General features: G+C 36.4%; 1 protein-coding gene across 1 annotated transcript in view; it reads left to right on the forward strand.

Annotated features, from left to right (window-relative positions):
* The first annotated feature begins 1459 nt into the window (after positions 1–1459).
* The window catches only part of LOC110021904 (transcription initiation factor TFIID subunit 11-like), a 26763-nt gene continuing 13883 nt past the window's right edge, over positions 1460–14339 (forward strand). Inside the window, 4 exon segments of the mRNA XM_020720612.1 lie at positions 1460–1539; positions 1659–1827; positions 1829–2040; positions 9802–9889. Coding sequence (XP_020576271.1) covers positions 1702–1827; positions 1829–2040; positions 9802–9889 — 426 coding nt within the window. The 5' untranslated portion in view covers positions 1460–1539; positions 1659–1701.

The following is a 14339-nucleotide window of genomic DNA, read 5'->3' on the forward strand; positions in this document are numbered from 1 at the left end:
ACACTTTGGCTCGTTTACACCGCTATATGTATGTAAATTACCCTAAATTTAATGTAGGCACTAACTAGTTTAATTAGTAAAGATCATGTGAGTTAATGTTAAGGTCATATGATTGTTTCCTGCCCGCACCAAAGGAATTTACTTTATAATTGATGTTTTGAATCAATAATCTTCAAGTATTGTCATATGGGTCAAGATATCTTATTTCTAAGTAAAACAACTTAAATTAGTGATTGCTTACAAGTCAATCGAACCACTATGTATATATTTTGGTAAAATATGTAAAATTTGAGTATCTGAATAAGATTTTTATAAATTTTAAATATGTCTTATCAAATAGATCCTTACTCCTATTTTTTTGTATATGACACCTTCAAGAAGCTTTTATCTGTTATAAAAATAGAGGACATTACATAATAATTATGGTATTCGAGAAGTGTGGCATGATTACTTTTCAAATGAACGAAATCACAGTGCTAGCAATCGACTCACTGTATAACATTTATGAAAAAAACAATCATGAAGAATGATAAAATACTATACAAACAAACAAAATTCCAAGTTTTAGTACAAAAACATGTTGTGTAGGTTGAAAACTATGAAATTAAATGTTGCTGCAGAAAAAACTAGGCAAACAAAGAAACAGTCTTTCACAGAATGACATTCACAAGCAAGACTTGGCACATCCATTTGCCCACAACTATATCAAACAAAGATGCATCATTAAAAATAACTTAAATGAAATGATGTCAAGGGAATAACATGGTTAGTGATACAATATAACAGATACATGGAATCATAATTGAGAATATCATGAATATAACAAAAACCTTTTCCTCTTCTTTAGGCTTGAAATGGTAAAATAATCACCCAAAAAAATACAACATTAGCTTGGTATGTGATCTTGGACCAACACAACACATTTGCCAATGAAGATCAACCTTCAAAAAGACTTAAAAAAAACTCGCAACATTAAGAAAAGAATCAAATTGAAATAAAAATTCAACTCGTTTGCTTGTAGTTGCAATGATGAACACATATAGAGGACATCGAACTTAACAGCAGTGGAGGATGGAAATCCCTGACCGAAGGTGACAGGAGTGGAGGATGAAGGCTGTCCAGTAACATTTGTGAAGAAATTTTAGAGGCTTGGTGAATGAGACACGAAGTGCAACAAGAATGTCGAAGTGCAACAAGAATGTACATGACTTTCTTTTACTTCCCTAAATCCTCTTAAATCTGTCCAATTGTGAGATTACTAAATCCAAAATTTAGTGCAAATTGACCTTATTCTAGGATTTATCCAATCCCAAAATTTACCAAACTCCACTCTAATGGCTCCTTTTAACTGACATATTTTTTAATTAAATATTAGTAATTGCATAATAATATCATAAGATTACAAACTCTTCCCATATAATAAATTATAAATACCGTTCATAACCTTGCTTGCTGCAACGTACTTGAAATCGAAAGCCCTCGTTTTCCCTTCTGGTTCAGTTCCTTCCAGTGTCCGTCAAAGAAGAGAGAAAGAAGAGGGTAAGTTGCGACGGGAGCTCGCTGGCCAAGCCATTGACGGATTGCAGCGTGTGAATAGAAGAGGAGTTCTGGCTATATAAAATTGTAGAATCTAAAATGATTTTTCTACCTTTTGGCAGGATGCAAAACGTCCCACCGAGCAGTTTTTGGATTTAAAAGAAAATGAAGGACCCATTCGAGGCCGCTTACGAGGAGCAGGATTCACCGCCGGCATCTCCTCTGCCTCTGCCGGAGGAGGAAGCTCCTGTGGTGGAAGGTGAAGATGAGGAGGGTGCCCCCGGTCCCGGTTCACAGCAGTTGGCCGCTGATCCCTCAACTGCGGCCAACGTTTCTAACGCGTTCACAGCAGTTGGCCGCTGATCCCTCAACTGCGGCTAATGCTTCTAACGCGATAGGGGGGAAAGGAAAGGAGGATGAAGAAGAGGAGGAGGAGGAAAACATGGACGTTGAGCTGAGAAAATTTCCCTCCACGGGTGATCCCGACAAGATCGCAAAAATGCAGTAAGCTATACACTTTTCTTTATACCTACTTATTTCATTTTATTTGCTTTTTGTAAATTCTCTGAAGGAATTGCATGCTATGCCACAAACATGAATTTTCTTGCAATCTTATTCTAATTCCAAAAGCATAAACTTTTAAACATGAAGGCTTGTATGAGGAAAGCAATTTTAGGTTTAACTGGTAGGATGGAAAACATACAAGGAATCTGATGCGCACCTGTTGAACAAGTGGAAGGACAGCAATTTTGGTTTCTTGGGAACTGCATTAAATGGGAAATTGAGGAGGGAGAAGCAGAATCTAGTGGCAAAGGCGCTTAGTTCATTTTATTTGATTGCATACTACGCCCTAGAGGGATCATTAGTACCCTATTCGACATCAACATTACTTTAGCTACCGATTGCAATTGTTGGAGCTGGAGTTAAATACTAAAAACTGTCTATTATAGTTCCTATCATTGCTGACTCTTTTTAAAACCAACTTGTCCTCAATGGTGCATCAAATACAATGGCATTCAAGCATGGTCCATGCAAAATTTTTTAGATCTTGAAAGGTAGGTAAAAATAAAGACAAAATTATAAGAGGTGGGCGACCATCTAACCATACTTCCTCTCACGGTGGAGATGGAGGTAACAACCAATCCTCTTATTTTTTTGCCAACACATACGGTGGCACCCCTTCTTACAGGCAATATAACTGTTCCACCAAAATTCTTTTCAAAAACTGTTGATGGCATGGGTGGGGCGAATGGGGAATCATATTGTCTCAAAGAATATCTGTGTTGTTTTGTAATGGACCCTAAGTAGTGGACATAATTCATACCATGGGTGCGATTCCTTTATAAGGCCTTCAACACCTTGATCTATATTTCTCCATTTCAAGCACTTTATAGCTGACTCCAGTCACCAATTTAACCATATATTGACAACACATCTATGCTGGACTCATTGGATAACTTTTATAACGACAAGCGAATGATCTTTGTTACATCAAGTAAAATTTGTAACAATGAGGCGATGATCTTTGTTACATCAAGGAAATTTTAAACTGCACAAGATATTGCATGAAATACTAAGCAAATAAGAAGTGTAGAGACTTGGAGTTTGAGGTTGGTGAGTTAGTATTAGTTAAATTGAAACTTTATTGACAAAGTTTAGCAAGGAATAAACACTTTCAAACTCACTTATTGTTCTTATGAACCCTTCCTAATTTTGGAATGAATTGGCATTGTTGCCTATAAATGAGAGCTATTGATGCCGTTCCACAACCACATTTTCTTCCAGATTTTGTTGCTGAAGCACTTTTCATGAAAACATTTATAACCTACAGGCAACACCATTGCCTCTAGAAACTTGAGACAACCCAAGTCTTCCCCTTGGTTCATTTCATTTGATTGCATAATACCCCCGAAGAGGAAGTATGTATAGAGCTTTAAGACCTTCTAGGACTCATAATAACCAATTATACACTAATATCACTTTATTTCTCTATTATATTTATTTGCACTAGCATTAAATACTAACCTATAAAAGGTCCCTATTTGAATTTCAAAATAATTGTGGTACCATGTTAAAGTTACTATCACACCATGCGTATTTGCATATGAGTTGTGGCTATCTACCACTTGAAGGAGCTTTCATCGTTATTTTTTTATTTTTTTTGTTCATCTTGAAGAATGGTGTGATGGACTTATTATGCTTGTTTGAATTATCTATCCAATTGATATTTCACATAAGGACCGCTGATTGTTCTAGCAGTTATGGGCTTCACTTGCTTTTGGAAGGAAGCGTGTTTAAAGCCATGTGATAGTTGTCTTTTTGTTTTTCATTCCATTACAAAAAAGGTTCATATAGAGAAATTAAGCTTATCTATAATGCGACGTTGATACGAGAGCATCTTGTCTTTCTCTCGTTCTGCAAGATTTCGCAGAGTCCTCCGAATCCACGGAAGTTTCGCAAATCTACCTCCCCGATGTCGAACTTCCACAATACACGGCTTGTGCAACTTTCGTTCTTGCTACTCGTGGCTTTAGCGATAGAATGAATCCGAGTTGGACGTATTTTTTATTTATTTAGCTATTTTATGAAAGTTTTGCCTTTTATTTATTTTCATTTAGGTTCTTTCCTATTTCCTATTTTCCGATTAGGTATTTTCTATTCGGAAATTTTATGTGTTGTAGTAGGGCTGTTTGGATTTTCAATTTGTTGAATTTATGTATTTGAGAGATGTTTCTCTAAATTTCGCTCTCTGTAGTGTTGCATCCTCTTTCTTTTGCAAGTGGTGTATCTGTATGAAATTTCCTCGCCCCACGAACGCTATCGATTTAGAGTTATCTCTGTTATTTGCATCCCTGACAGCCGCCTATGATGTTGTACTTGCTGTGCAACAACAGCTTTATCATGTAATCCCTTTTAAATATCGTAAACCCTACATATTAGCATTCTCTTTCTATTCCACAACTACCTTTATGTGAAATCCACTTCCCAAATACCTTCTAGGAGCCATAGAATGGTATCAGACATTTTGCCAAAAGAAAATTCAATGATTAATCCATCCTCTCATGCTCGACGACGCTGTTCTCGTACTCGACGATGATGAAGGACTTTCTGCTCCTTTGCGATCGTCGTATTCTCTTTCGTACTGTGGTTCTTTTCTGCTTTTGCGCCGTCTTTTTTCTTCTGCGGCGTCTTCCTGCCTAGGCGTCTTCGCTTCTGTGGAGTTGTCTCCTCCTTCGCGCTGTAGTTTGCGCGGCTTCGGTTTGGACTCTGTCGAGCTGCGAGTTCTTTGCATCCGTCATCTGCGGTCTGCGGTTCCTGCCTTCTTTTGTTGCACTGCTTCGCCCCGACCAATTGCTGGGCTTTCTTACTGCTGTGATGGAGCTTTCTCCTTCGGTTGAACCTAGCAAAACCTCATTTGCCCACATTGTGGGTAATCCTCAGGGGGAGATGACAGTTGTCTTCACTTCAAGTTATAAGGAGAATTGTGATGGTACAGGTGGCTGCCCCTTTATTAAGAATACAAGCAGGAAAAATGATAAAATGCCCACGTTGTGGGTAATTCTCAGGGGGAGATGACAGTTGTCTTCACTTCAAGTTATAAGGAGAATTGTGATGGTACAGGTGGCTGCCCCTTTATTAAGAATACAAGCAGGAAAAATGATAAAATAACACTTTTTTTGCTCTGAGTCAGAAATTTCAACCCTTACTGACAAATTCAAGTTTGCTTTCATCGAAAAATTTCAGTGGGGATACCCACCTGAAGACTACAAAGTTATAAGGAGAATTGTGATAGTACAGGTGACTGTCCCTTTATTAAGAATACAAACAGGAAAAATGATAAAACAACACTTTTTTTGCTCTGAGTCAGAAATTTCAACCCTTACTGCCAAATTCAAGTTTGCTTTCATCGGAAAATTTCAGTGGGGATACCCACCTGAAGACTACACTCGGATCTTCTCCAAAAAAATATATTAATATTGCTGGTAAATCAATGAAACTACTTAAGTGATCTCCTGATTTTGACCCCAATCATGAACCGCCTACTGTACCGGTATGGTTTAGTCTACCTGGTCTCAAGCTGTACTTTTTTCATCATTAGTTTTTTTACTTTATTGATGTCATACTTAGAGACCCTATGAAACTAGATCTACCCACTTTCAACCTTACCAAACATTTTGTGGCCAGAATACTTGTAGAAAGAAATATTATGTTGCATAATGTTACTGAAGTCTGATTGGGCACAATGCATAATGAATATTGACAACAAATCATCATGGAGCATATAACTCCTTATTGTTCTCATTGTAAGATATTTGGGCATACACTTGATAAACGCCAGAAGCTTCATCCTAATTTGAAATCTAAAGATCAAGTGAATAAGATGGATCTAAGGATATATTTGTTCCATTTTGAGAGAAAACTACCACAGGATAGAATTTGGAGTCTGATTCTATTGCTCTTATGGACCCTCCCCTTGAAAATATTGTTTCTGCGATCGATGAGAAGCTGGATGGCCCTGCTGAGCAACCTACACTTTTAAACCCTATTGAAAATAATAATGGACCATTACCTACACGGACTGAGAATCAGGAGATCCTTGCAGCTCTCCAGGAAGTAGCAGCGGCAACCTACACTTTTAAACCCTATTGAAAATAATAATGGACAATTACCTACACGGACTGAGAATCAAGAGATCCTTGCAGCTCTCCAGAAAGTAGCAGCGGTAGAGGCGACAACTCTTACTTCACATACACTTGTGGGCATAACTGTTGGCAATCTTTCTACTGCAACACTATCACCTCATCCGATGAGCAACAATCTTCGGATGAGGAATGACAGGTCTACACTTCCATGAGGAAGAAGGAGAATGAAGATCTACTTGAGCTGAGAAATCTAATGGATGATACTCTGGTTACTTTGGGCAATAGTACCCACCTCACCAATCTATTAGTTGGTTCCTTTTCGAGAACTAGAGGCAGAGGCAGAACTAAAGTGGGTCGACCTGGTTGATCTTTTATGTACCATTTTCTTTTGGGTTTTAATTTTCCTTTTTTTCTTTTTGTGTGTGTTGTACCGTATGTGTTGGGTGTCTATTTGGGTCCACTCATACAACCAATCGGTACCCTTTTCTCTTTAATATAATTACCTTGGGCTTTTTAAAAAAATATATATATTGCGGCTTCTTGTATTAATTTATCGCACAATCTTTAACCTTATTTTCAAGAATTTTTTTCTTAACTCTTAGTAATCGACTGCTGCATATTTCTATTTAACGCATCATTTGCAATACACGTTAAATACTTATTTTGAAACTCGTGAGGATTTAGAAATCTTACATTTGACTTATAAAAGTAAGTGCTCATAGCATTAATGTAGATTTGTTTCTTCCTTTTTCTTTTATCCTAATTTATATGTTTATATCATCATCATTAGCCACATCCCACACATTAATCAGAGTTAGATTTATGAATCATCATTCTTCACCAATCTTTAGTAAGTACTGCACTTATTTTGCATAATTATATTCATGTTACGTTTGATTTTTTTCTATTTGTTTGACATTTTACTTTGTGTGCTCTCCTTATTAATGAATCTAATACCCTTCATTATACATGCCTAAATTACCCCAATTATGCTCGGAGCAATCTATCTTATCTTCAATGGATGTTCATTATACATGCCTAAATTACCCCAATTATGCTCTGAGCAATCTATCTTATCTTCAATGGATGCTTCTTTAACCATCCATATAAAATAATCTTTTCTTAATTCCTTATTCAGAATTATATTATCATTTATAGTATGCTTACCTTGTTTATTAAATTTTTCTGTTTCTCAATATTTAGCTTGATATGATATATCAAACTTAATTATACTCTTAGAAAGTTTTCCTTTAAATTCTCATGATATCCTTTTATCATAATATATTCTTAGATACTTTTCTATTTCATTGACCCATTCTTAATTTTACAAGATATATCTGCGTATAAATTCTATTTTTCTGTAATATAGATTCAAATTATTTAAATTTGTCACACTTACATATTAATTTATTTTGTAAAAAGATTAGTTGACAGTTTTAACATCATACCTAAAATTGTATCATTTTCTAGGCCTTAGTTCTAATAATACTAGTCCCTTTAATTACAAAACGTTTTTTATTATGTTCAAATGATTCATTATTTTGACGGAGCTCTTACCGATTAGAGCTATGCTATCTGCAATAAAAACAAGCACCAAAATACCTTTGTATATTTTCCCTAAGCATCTCCATGACCAATATAAGAATATATGGATTTAATATTGATTCTTGATGTAGGCCTATTAGGGTTAGGAATCTTTTTGGTCGCTCTTTAATTGCTTTTAATACTAGTCAATGATTCATTATACATATACTTGATAATTTCACATACATTTGACACACAAATTTTATAATGCACAACAAATTAATTCTCAAGATACATGATTTTATGCTTTCTCATGATCAAGGAAGGCTGTATGGTGATTTTATTTTGCTTTATATTTATTTTTCACATTTTTTTTGCCAAAGACTTCATGTAGTTGTAGATCTTCCTTATATAAAACTATATTACTTCTATGATACCTATGCAGTTTTTTTTTATTATTATATTTGTTCCATTATTCTATTTCAACATTTCATTGTATAACTCATTATTTTGATTTTTTATATAAATACCATAACTCCAATTATCTTCCTTGTTTTTAAATATTTATACCAAAGTAATTTTTATTTTATCTTTTGGCTTCATCTTAGTCTCATGATTTTATTGAAAAGGTTTGTAACAAAAGTACTCTATTATCATCCCAGCTCTTGAATCTCTGTAGATATCTCATGTCGACTCAACATTTTATCTTTTGTATCATCTTTAGAGCTAAATTCACTACACTTATTTAGATTAATCTATAATATAATTTACTATTAGGTTCATTTCGCATTTTTAAAAATTTGCCTTTCTTTCTTTTTTATCTGATGTCAATTATTGATTTTGGTTGTTTTATTTATATTCCTAAGATATATATCCATAAGTATTACTTTGTATTGTGCTGATAAACTTTCTCGTGGAATCACCTTAATAATAGTTGCAAAAGGATTTTTTTTCTTAAAGTAAAAGATGTTTCTTACTTTATTATGGCTCCACTTTTTTAAGTAACTAAGAGCTTTTCTTATTTCTTAAATTTTTTTTAACTATTTTAAAGTCATTTCTATCCTGTCACCAAGTATAGCTTCAATAGTATATTTATCTCTTATTTCATTACTAGCACGAATCCTCTTATATCCCATTCTGCTAAAACCTATATAACCATTTAAGTCACTTCACCTCTTCCTCAAGTTTATATTGTAGCAACTCATTAATCTTTTCAAAATTAATTTACTAAGTTATCTTCTAACCTCAATGTGAAGAGTTTATGAATTAAACACATTTATAATACCCTCATTTTTATGTACCTTAACAACGGTCACCCTATCACTGAGCTTATTTGCCTCAATGATTTTATCGTTCAACTCTCTATCTATTATTATACCTATGATATTATTTTTTTAATCCCTACAACGTTGAATAGCTTATAGTATTTCCATATGGCCCTAGATTTTTCTCATTCTCTTTTATTTTACAAGATTTATATTGATTCTTCTTTGAATCATTGTGCCCACTTTTATCATTTTTCCTTCCAATTTCTTTAAATTTCATGTAGAGAATTTAATCTTAATTATATACCTAATTAACAATTGCCCACATTTAATTACAAACATTTGAAGTTGTAGTGTACTAATCAACACATGCCCAATTTTCACCGATATGAAGATGGCTGTAGTATTAGTTGCTTTCAACATCTCTGCAAATGCGTACCCACTTTTTGCCAAAATGTAGTTAGGTTGTAGCACATCTCTTGTCAAGAACTTCCTAGCAAATTTCAAAATTGTGTTAATTTCATAAATGCTAAAACAAGTTTACTATTACTTGATAGCCTAACATCAATCTTCAAACTTGCTTACTCAGGTTTGGGAACAGCAATGAAATGATATTTATTGAATTAAAATGAAATGGCACTAATTGAGTTGCATTCTTTTCTTGATAAGAGCTTACTTAACTTTTCAAAGTGTTGATAATTTTTTCTTGGTATTTTTGGTGGATTTAATATAAATTTGAAGATGCCAATTTTCAATAGGTTTTTGTAATTATTTCAGGGTTTTCTTATAAGTTCTGTTTGAGAAAGTTTTTTTCTTCTCTCTCCTTTTTTCAGGGCAATTTTAGCTCAATTTTCCCCAGAGCAAATGAGTCGATACGAATCTTTCAGAAGATCTGGTTTTCAGAAATCTAACATGAGGAGGGTGAGCAGCTAGGTTTTCCGTATGCTCGAAACGTATTTTCTCTTATCACTAAATTACGTTGTGTTTTAGCAACTATTATCTTTTATAAGTCCTTATTCTTCAAATTTTGCTGAGCTTTTTCCAGGCTTTTTCCTTGAAGTTTTGAGATTATTGACTGTATAGTGCCTTTCGAAGTGTAATTTTAGTTGTAAATGTCAACTTCTCACATTTGTTTTTAGTTGTAAATGCCAACTTCTCACGTTTCTTAACAACTTTATGCATATCGTTCTTCTCAAGTAAGTCAGGTCTATGTAAGTAGCAAATAAGTACCATTTCTAAACACTGTGCGAGATTACCTGTCCTTTAAGATGTCTAATTTTGATCTAATTCAGTTGCATTATATAGAAAAAATATTAGGTATAATTTTTTTTCTTTAAATTTTCATTCTAGCTCATTTGTAGTTTGAAAAGCTGGAAATTCTGGATAAGCAACATCCATACAAACTCGCATGCAGTGCAAACAACTTAACATGGAGACTAACAAACAACAACAAAGCCTTAACATGGACTACTCCATAAAAATCTGCATCTAATGCAAAAAACTTTACATCAAAGAATGGCTGTGGGCAACACTCCATTATGACAAAAAAGATCCTTATTTTTATTTTGGTTTTTGTGTACAGAATTTTGCCAGCAATATATTGATCTTCTCTTGTTTTTTTATTAATTCTTTTCTTTGTTCCCATTATTGCTCTTTTTGTAAAAAGAGACTAGGAGATCTTCCGTTGCTTTCTAATAAATTCTTTTCTTTGTTCTCATTATTGCTCTTTTTGTAAAGAGAAACTTGGAGAAAATTTGTCTTAAGTTTGACATGAAATTATTTAAATTCGGGTATATTCTGCTTATATGTTGAGAATTCTGCCAAACAATATATGAAAATGCTTGCTCATATCAAGGAATGTGATTTATAAAATAAAATAAAAAAAATCCCTTAGTTTATTTAATTTGATTTACTTGGCTTCATTTCAAACACCGCTTTAGATGTTTAATAAGTGGTTTGACCAGTAATTATGCCAAGGTGGTTTTATTTTGCACTAAGTTGCCTCAGAAATTTGAATCTGATTAATGTTGGTTCCATATTATTAGAGAGCGAAGAAAGTGGAGATGAAGCAACGAGAAAAATGAAACGAGCAGCAGGAGACAAACACAAGGAGTCAGTTCTATTAGCTGAAGAGGGGAGACAAAGGGGGAGGAGTCGGAGCAAGCAGGGGGAGACGATAGTGCAATATAAGGAGAGAGAGGGCGAAAGATTAAGACCATATTGGCGGTCAAGCGAGAGCTAGAGCATATACCTAGCAACATCAGATCAACGACTAGATAACAAGTAACCAAAATAAAAGAATAGACCAATATTATTGCAAGAAGGGAGATAAAGGGTAGATGTGATCGAGAGAGCACACAAAGATTTTGACCTAGCAGTGCAAGAGCGATGCTCGTGTGCTTTGTACAGGTTTTGGTGGGCGATTCGAGCATGATCTATAAGAGCGAGAGAGCAAGTGTGCGGTGGGACTCGAGTTGATAACGAATGGCTACTGCGATCGAGGAGTGATCCTGTACATGGTGATCACGAGATGAATTTAGCTATGCTGACCCGTGACTTAAAAAGATATATTTCAGATCAATTATGCTTTTATTGAAAGTTTAGATTTATTTGTAATGGTAGGTTTAAGCTCAATCAGATGAAAAATTGTTAAATATTTTAATTAAGATTATTGACTTATAAATAATCCCCCTCAAGTTGAAGCATAGATGTCAATCATATTCAACTTGGATTTGAAGTCGTCATACAACAACAGAAGAAGGTTTTTTGTGAGGATATCTGCGATTTGACCATTGGATGAGATCACTAAAACACAAATCTCTCCGGAATCGAGCTTATCTTTGACTAAGTGACGGCCAACCTCGACGTGCTTGGTGCGATCTTGCTGGATCGGATTACGAGCAATGCTAATTGCAGCTTAATTATCACAAAACAATTGTAGAGGAGCAGAGACCAACATATGTAATTCGCGAAGCATAATGTTTAACTAGAGCGCTTCATAGATTCTCAAGGACATGGAATGAAACTCGGCTTCTACACTGCTTCGGGCAAACACCGACGGTTTCTTGTCTTTCCTGGTGACAAACGAATGAGTAATACCTCGAGGTAGATCGCCAATCTTGGACGGGCCCGACTCAATCAACATCAGTATAAAATGCAATAGAACAAGAGATATGGCACGAGAACAACAAAGCTTAAGCCTGCTGTCTTTTAAGTAGTGAAAAATCTGATAGACAACTGTGAGATGGTACTCATAAGGGTCATGCATGGACTGACTTTCAATACCTACCATGTGACAAATATCGAGACGCGTATTGGCGAGAAATGAGTTTTCCCATAAGGCGTTAGTAGTTTGTCTTGTTCACAGGAACAGTATTGGGAACATCAACCAATTTCTCATTAAGGTCGATTGGAATAGCCATTGGTTTGCAAAGTAGGTTGGTCTCTATCAATAGACTCATCACATATTTGTATTGAGAAAGACAAATGCCTTGAGTATATCTGGCAACTTCCATGCTTAAGAAGTATCGAAGATCCCAATTCCTTCATTTCAAAGGATATGGCGAGGATGGCTTTTAGAGATTCCAAGGCTGGTAGATCATTATCTGTGAGCACAACTGTCACCCACGTGAACTTGCCAAAGCCATTCGGGTCATGGTATCTCTTGCTGTGAATTTGGATTAGCCCTTACTCCAACTGGATGTAAAGAATTTCTTCCTTAAAGGCGATCTCACAGAGGAGGCGTACATGTTCCTACCTCTAGGCTTTGGCTCCAGTTCTTGCAGGAGACAAGTGTATCAACTGCGAAAGCACCTCTATGGAATGAGGCAATACCCTCGAAGCTAGTTTGACAAAGACAAGGAGTCAGTTCTATTAGCTGAAGAGGGGAGACAAAGGGGGAGGAGTCGGAGCAAGCAAGGAGAGACGACAGTGCAATATAAGGAGAGAGCGAGCGAAAAAATTAAGTCCATATTGGCGGTAGAGCCAGAGCTAGAGCATATATCTAGCAACATGAGATCAACGACTGGATAACAAGCAACCAAAATAAAAGGACAAACCAATATTATTGCAAGAAAGGAGATAAAGGGCAGATGTGATCGAGAGAGCACTCAAAGATTTCGGCCTAACAGTGTAAGAGTGATGCTCGTGGGTTTTGTACAGGTTTTGGTGCGCGATTTGAGCATGAGCTATAAGAGCGAGCTTAAGTAGGCGAGATGGAGAGCAAGTGTGTGGTGGGACTCGAGCTGATAACAAATGGTTACTGCGATCGAGGAGTGATCTTGTACATGGTGATCACGAGATGAATTTAGCTATGTTGACCCCTGACTTAAAAGATATATTTCAGATCAATTATGCTTTTATGGAAAGTTTAGATTTATTTTTGTAATGGTTGGTTTAAGCTCAGTCGAATGAAATATTATTAAATATTTTAATTAAGATTATTGACTTATAAATACTTCCCTTTAAGTTGAAGCATAGATATCAATCATATTCAACTTGGATTTGAAGTCGTCATACAATGACCCCAGATAACAAAATGGATCACACGACTTTAGCTAGGAAGGACACCCATATCGTTATGGTTTCGCGCGCGAGAAACTAACACGGATATCGATGCACTTTTTTTTATTAGCGGTGCGCGGGCCTGACCCGTGCTCAGCCCAGGTTCGACTCGAATTCGATTCAGGTTGGACTCGGGCTGAACACGGGCTAAGCACGAGCTCACCTGAATTTGAAATTTAAATTTTAAAATTCAAACAAATTATTTAAATTTATCTTAATTGAATATAATCAGGTGTTGATTTTTTTTCCAATTGAAGCTCCCCTGGTTATGGAATACATCAACCCCCCGCCAATCGCTCCAAGTAACGGCTCTCGAGCCAGCTCCTTTAATTAATTCGACTCCGCTCCCCCTCTTGGCACGATTCAGCTCTCCCGCTCTCTTCTCAATCACGCCTCCCTCTTCCTCGCGCAGAAGAAACTGACGACTGATTCGCTCCTCTCTTCTACTCGCGCTCGTCTCTCCTCCCTCCACATCGAAGCACGCCTGCTCGATCTCGTCTCTACACCTCGCCTCTTCCTCCTCTCGCCCGACTCCTTCCTTCTGCACTTGAGTCCTTTGCTCGACTTCCGATCTCCCTCACCGAAAGCCACAGACCCCGCTTCCTCTCTTCCTCGACTCCCTCCTCCCACCCGGCTCGCCTCTCCCGCCCGACTCCCGATCTCCCGCCTCGAAGCCACAGACCTCGCTTCTTCTCTTCCTCGACTCCCTCCTCCCGCCCGACTCACCTCTCCCGGTCGACTCCCGATCTCCCGCACCGAAGCCACAGACCCCGCCTCCTCTCTTCCTCGAATCCCTCCTCCCGCCCGG

This window comes from Phalaenopsis equestris, unplaced genomic scaffold (genome assembly GCF_001263595.1).
Source record: "Phalaenopsis equestris unplaced genomic scaffold, ASM126359v1 Scaffold000151, whole genome shotgun sequence".
Taxonomy (NCBI): domain Eukaryota; kingdom Viridiplantae; phylum Streptophyta; class Magnoliopsida; order Asparagales; family Orchidaceae; genus Phalaenopsis; species Phalaenopsis equestris.